This window comes from Sinocyclocheilus anshuiensis, unplaced genomic scaffold, assembly GCF_001515605.1.
Source record: "Sinocyclocheilus anshuiensis isolate Anshui unplaced genomic scaffold, SAMN03320099.WGS_v1.1 scaffold392, whole genome shotgun sequence".
Lineage (NCBI taxonomy): Eukaryota > Metazoa > Chordata > Actinopteri > Cypriniformes > Cyprinidae > Sinocyclocheilus > Sinocyclocheilus anshuiensis.
The window spans coordinates 3,549,282-3,555,162 of NW_015557091.1; the positions used below are offsets into that span (position 1 = coordinate 3,549,282).

Here is a 5,881-nt window from a genome sequence, read left to right on the forward strand (position 1 = left end):
CGTCGGAAATGTAACGCCCCTTACTATAATCCATACCATAAGACAGCTGACATGCTATGATTTCTGACAGGCAGTTCACTCTCCTGTGATGTGACTCTGTTCCCCTCACACACACACACTAAAGAATATCTCTTTGGATTTGAGACTTTAGTCTTTGCAACTTTACAGATCTTCTTTATGCACCAAGAGCTTGTAACACTCCAAAAGAGAAAGGAAAACTTGAAATCGCATCATATGACCCCTTTAAACTATAGACTGTATAGGGTGAAACCTTTGTGTTGGTTTAATTTGATACGTCTTGCCTATTAGTTTATTATAATTATTTATTATTTTATTACATAAAAAATAGAAAAATAAAAAATGAGAAAAGAAAATACAGAAAAAGCACAATGTAATTAATATTTATGAGCTACGTATTCGTCCCGCCCCGCACGCGCTGCATGCTGGATGGAGCGGAAGTAGCGGTGCACGTTGACATTGTTTCTCGCATTAGACACACAGAAAGGTGAGTTATGCTGTCATATTTGTAAAGCGAGTAGAGCTTAAGTGCTGCAACTGTGGAGGACAACACAGCTCGGCTTACCGCGGATGCGAAGCCAGCAAGAGGGCAGTGGAGGTGCAACGAATGAAGGCATTACAAGGAATAACATATGCAGAAGCAGTAAAGAAAGTGTCTAGAGAAAAGATTGTTTATAAACCAGCAAATAATGAAACTAAAGAAGCAAACAATGAAACTAAAGATAGACCTTGCAGGAGCTGTGAAAAAATTATGGGAAAAAAAGACGTGCTAATTATGAGCAAAAATGAATTTGTATTGTTCATGATTGAGGTGATCAATTGCTCGGCACAGACAGAAAGGAAGACTGGAAAGATCAAAATAATAGTTAAAGCAGCAGAGAAATATCTTGGGGTTAAAGGTCTTAGTTGTGAAGTAGTGGAAGAAATGTTAACTGCAGGAATCTCTTAACTCTCAGTCATGGGTTGGTGGATCTAACGTTACATGATTCTAGTTTTATTGCAGTGGAATGCCAGGAGTCTTATTGCTAATGGACAAGAATTCAAAAAGTTTGTTTCTGAGTTATCAGATAAACCTCATGTAATTTGGTGTGTGTATGTATATATATAGTACTGTCAAAGTACACACTCCAGTCCAGTAGGTGGCGGTAAATGCACCTTTCAGTTGGTTTGCCAACCGCCAATAAAATTTGAAGAAGAAGATATTTGTAAAGCTTTAGTGATCGATATTATTATATCAAGATATTTAAAAAGCTGGTTACGTTTTAATGAAGGTGTTTTTAGAGGAATATGTTGTTTGATATTCAGTGACATTGCTTTACATGACTGTATGAATGAATGAATGATGCTATATAACTTATTTTGTAACTTAACTCTTACATTTTGGGATTGGAAAATGCCAAAATTTTTAAAGTATGGTACATAAATGATCAAAATCAGCTTTATTTTAGCTGTACTCTCACTGACGGTATAGTATGTTAGCCCATATGTATCTTAAAAGAGTACGTTAAGTTACTTATAACGTAAAACAACATGCAAAGTTGTTCTGAATCTCTGTGAAATATTTTTTTTCAAACAATGAAAATGAATTATCACCAGCTCCAAAAATGACCATACAACACCATGAACACGCTATAACAATAGTTCATGCCACATATTCATATTAAGTCATTTGAAGCCTTATGATAACTTTGTGTGAGGAAAAATATATTTTTGCATTGATTCAAATATGGTACATCAAATTGTCTCACATCATGTTGTACTATTTTACTATTTTATTAAACTTATATAGTCAGTTTTTGTGAAACAAGTCCATATTTTGTCAGAAGAAAGAAGTCCTACAGGTTAGGAAGGGCATGTGGGCGAATAAATAATGAATTTGGAGAAAGAAAATCGATTTTCTATGAACAGCATAACACAAGTAATGATGCAACAGGATCTACTTGATCTTCAGTGTCCTTGATGATCTCTTGATCTCTTCAGGATTGGTGTTCATCATGGGTGCATCTGTATCCAGTCTTGCCCCCACTATTCTAGCAGAGTCTGCAATGTCAGTGCCTCATTTTGGTGGGGCGTCCCCACCCCCTGGGTGTCCCATGCATCAAGAGCCCCCTAAAAGTGAGTCATGCACCATCTGTTATCATGAGCTTGATATCTGTGGATTTTATGTAATAATAATTCACAATGTGTAATATAAACCCAGGCTCTCCGCCTCCTGAGTGCCCGATGCATCAGGCTCAGATGCCACCGGCTGGCCCAGCGCATCAGGAGAGAGCTTATGAGTTTGTCGAATGTCCCATGAGAGCTTCTGAAGGAGCCATCGATCCCGCAAACATGGTGAGCTTGGCATCCTGTCAGTAAGATGACGCTCTTTGAGATTATTTTGGCTTATGTGTGTTAATGTTGCTTTTGTCCCACAGATGTCCCCTCCAAACCAGGTGCCCACCCCGGACCAGCCGTTCCCTCTGTCCGTGAAAAGAGAGGAGTCTAAAATCCCACAATCAGGCACAGGCCAGAACTGGGTTTATCCTTCTGAACAGATGTTCTGGAATGCCATGCTGCGGAAGGGGTGAGTTTACCTTTATGTCCCGATTCCTAAATCCATGTTTTACAACCAGACACGTGCCCTGTTATATTTTGGAGAGCTCTATGTAAACCAGATATGCCGTTTGGCTTAGCTTCAGGAAGCCTGTGAGTGCTGTAATTTGATTACCTAGATAGAAAAAAACAGCATATCATTCCCCAAGGCCAAGAAACTCCAACTCCTCACGGCATACAAATAGATCTTAATTTGATGTTAGCATGTTGTTTTAATGTTTTAGAAAGACATCTCTTATGCTCATCAAGGCTACATTTATTTGATCAAAAATACAGTAAAAACAGTAATATTGTGAAATATTATTACAATTTAAAATATTTGTTTTCTATTTGAATGTATTTTCAAATGTAATTTATTCCTGTGATGCAAAACTGAATTTTCAGCATCCATTACTCCAGTCTTCAGTGTCACATAATCCTGAATTTAATGCATCCTTGCTGAATAAAAGTAAAATAAAAAATACTGACCCCAAACTTTTGTGCAAATATAGCTGTAAGTGTATAACATAATCAATAAAAAAAAAAAAAGGAATATACAATAATATGTACATTTATTTTAGATGTAAATGTTTTCTTGTTTTTTCTTAAATTATTATTCATGTATTGTTATATATAATTTACATTATTCTTGCTTTATCCGTGGGAGGTGCTACGTTATATTTTGGTCAAATTTGGCATTTTGGTAGGCAATTTTTTTTGCCTACTGTTTGAGGTGTGCCTATGATTCCTTAAAATGCCATCTAGACAGGCAGCACACTACGTTTGGAACGGAGCTATTGTTTTGATACTGTTCAGAAAAGACTAGCACGTTTTGCACATTTTGGAAGAAAAATCAGTCTTTTTTTTTTTGTTGTTCTGAATTGCTATTAATAGCTAATTGCTGTTTGTTGTTTTGCTAGGTGGCGCTGGAAGGATGACAGTCTTGCTCCAGAAGACTTGACCAATATAATCCAGATTCACAATCGTAACAACGATCAAGCCTGGCAGGAAATCCTGAAGTGGGAAGCGCTGCATGTCAGGTGGCTGCAGCACAACTTAATTTTCACATGACCAATGACTGAGAGCATGCTGTGTTAAAATGTGTTCCAGTACAAGAAATTAATACTTTTATTCTGCAAGGATGCATTAAGTTAATCAGAAGCAACAGTAAAGACTTTTATAGTTTTTATAAAGATTACAGTGCTGTTTTTAACTTTCTGATCATCAAAGTCTATTCATCAAATAATCCTGAAAAAAGTACTACAGGAATAAATTACATTTCAAAATATATTAAAATATGAAACAGTTTTTTAAATTGTCATAATATTTCACTATTTACAAACACAGCCTTGGCCAGTATAACAGACTTCATACTGTATTAAAATGTGTTCAAATTAAGTGTTTATATTGTTAGCAGAAATAATGGTGACTGATAATAAAGTAACTTGTGATGCCAAACACATTTTAATGAGATGAAAGCTTCATTATCATCTCTGTAGCCCTGTTGCTGTCAGATAAGCGAGGTGATAATATCGTGTTAGTCGCCTTCTGTTTGTCATTTGATGGTCACTGGCAGTGTGATCTGCATTGATTCTACAAACTGCCAAGTACGCAAGAATCATCATAGCGCTGTAGATTACTGTTCGTTTCAAGCACACATTTGTCTCTGGCAGCGAGTGTCCATGCGGTCCATCTCTGAAGAGATTCGGGGGAAAAGCCAAAGAGTTCTCGCCCAGAGCAAGAATACGTCATTGGATGGGGTGAGATATAAATGTAAATACCAAAAGATGTGTTTAAAAAGCTGCAGAGTGCTTGATTTCTCTCCGTTAACTTTCTCTGTAGATATGAATTGCCTTTCGACCGACATGATTGGATCGTAGATCGGTGCGGAAAGGAAGTCCGATATGTCATTGACTACTACGATGGGGATATTAATAAAGACACCTACCAGTTTTCCATCCTGGACGTGCGTCCAGCCATCGACTCTCTAGAGGCTGTCTGGGATCGGATGAGGGTGGCCTGGTGGCGCTGGACATAATAGAATCCATCACAACACAGTTTTAACATTTCTGCACCACTATAAGACGTCACAGACTATTCGGTACCAATATACTAGAATCTGTGTGCTCAACTTCATTGAGTTCTGACTGTAAACATGAATCGTAGCAAATTATTGCACATTGACGGACTTAAAGGTTGTGAGTGTTCTCTATTGGAGAGCACAAGGAATCAGTGTTTTTTTTTCTTCTGATGAGGTTCTGAATTCATCATCAGCTAGCATTTCTTTTTCTGCTTGTTGAGTGAAGGTTATCAAACTGGAAAGCGTGCTATCTGATCTTACGCAGAGGTTAAACATATCCACTGGTTGTTTTTCTCTCTCAAAGGCTGAATATTGAGTGTTTTAGTTCACGGTGAGAGCGATTGGCAGCTGTTAGCATTTGTAGCCAATGGTTTGGTGGTCTTCGCTTTTGAATGTCATTGATTTTGATGACGCATATCATATGAAATAATCTGTTTCTCTTCCATATTAATTTTGCTGTCGGCTTTAAAATGATTGAATTTCTTGTACCTACTGTTTGGGTTTATTTATTTTGCGCAAACTGCTTCATTGTTGTGTGTGTGTGTTGCTAATTATGTTCTCTTTGAGTGAGAGTGTTTCTGAAATATTTCCCCCGATTTCAGACCTGCAACAAATTATAATTCCAACTTTCAAAAGCTGATTATTGAGTGTTTTAGCTCATGTTGAGAGCGACTGGCAGCTGTTAGCAGTTGCAGCTCGGCGAAATGGTTCAGCGGTCTTTGCTTATGAATATGATTGATCCGATGAAGCATATGAAATGTTTTGTTTTTTAATTAAAAGCCCTTGTTCAGCTGTTCAGGTCTTCCATATTCATCCGGCATCCGGGTTGTGTGTGTGTGTGTGTGTGTGTGTGTGCTAAAGATTTGCTGACTGCTCTCTTTGAGTGAGAGTTTCTAAAATATTGTTCCTCCTATTTCTCTAATTCTCCGGTATTTGTAACCCAGTTCATTTGTTTTAAATCTGACCTGTAACAAATTTAAATTTCAACAAGTAAATCAACAGTCTAAAAATACATGTGTCCCTTAGATTTGCTTGGCTGTTAATGCTTCACTTTGGTCACTTTCCAGTTTACTCCAGTAGGTGGTGCCCTTTCCTCAGAAAATGTCATTTCTTTCACTATTGTTCATAAGTAATAGTGACTAGTGATTTAGAGGAGGGTCATAAAATTGTTACCATCATGCTCAGGCACAAATCTGCTTGTACAGGGAT

At 37.4% G+C, this 5,881-nt stretch overlaps 1 protein-coding gene across 2 annotated transcripts; it reads left to right on the top strand.

Annotated features, from left to right (window-relative positions):
- The first annotated feature begins 428 nt into the window (after positions 1-428).
- Positions 429-5,659, top strand: LOC107677261 (cytochrome c-type heme lyase-like). 2 transcript variants are annotated; one of them, XM_016472097.1, is made up of 7 exons: positions 429-505; positions 1,999-2,133; positions 2,219-2,352; positions 2,436-2,584; positions 3,513-3,632; positions 4,266-4,352; positions 4,435-5,659. In XM_016472097.1, exons 2-7 carry the CDS (start codon positions 2,013-2,015, stop codon positions 4,628-4,630), a joined length of 807 nt encoding a protein of 268 aa, XP_016327583.1. In that variant the 5' UTR covers positions 429-505; positions 1,999-2,012; the 3' UTR covers positions 4,631-5,659. The 2 variants fall into 2 exon arrangements, with proteins under 2 accessions (XP_016327583.1, XP_016327584.1); XM_016472098.1 differs by lacking the exon at positions 429-505 and having other exon boundaries at positions 2,060-2,133; positions 2,214-2,352.
- Positions 5,660-5,881: the final 222 nt, after the last annotated feature.

What these genes read in the sequence shown, in the direction of transcription:
- LOC107677261 (XM_016472097.1), top strand. Translation starts at nt 2,013, where the DNA reads ATGGGTGCATCTGTATCCAGTCTTGCCCCCACTATTCTAGCAGAGTCT. An exon ending in CCATCGATCCCGCAAACATG is followed by an intron (nt 2,353 to 2,435) that starts GTGAGCTTGGCA and finishes TTTGTCCCACAG; the next exon opens with ATGTCCCCTCCAAACCAGGT. An exon ending in AGAATACGTCATTGGATGGG is followed by an intron (nt 4,353 to 4,434) that starts GTGAGATATAAA and finishes CTTTCTCTGTAG; the next exon opens with ATATGAATTGCCTTTCGACC.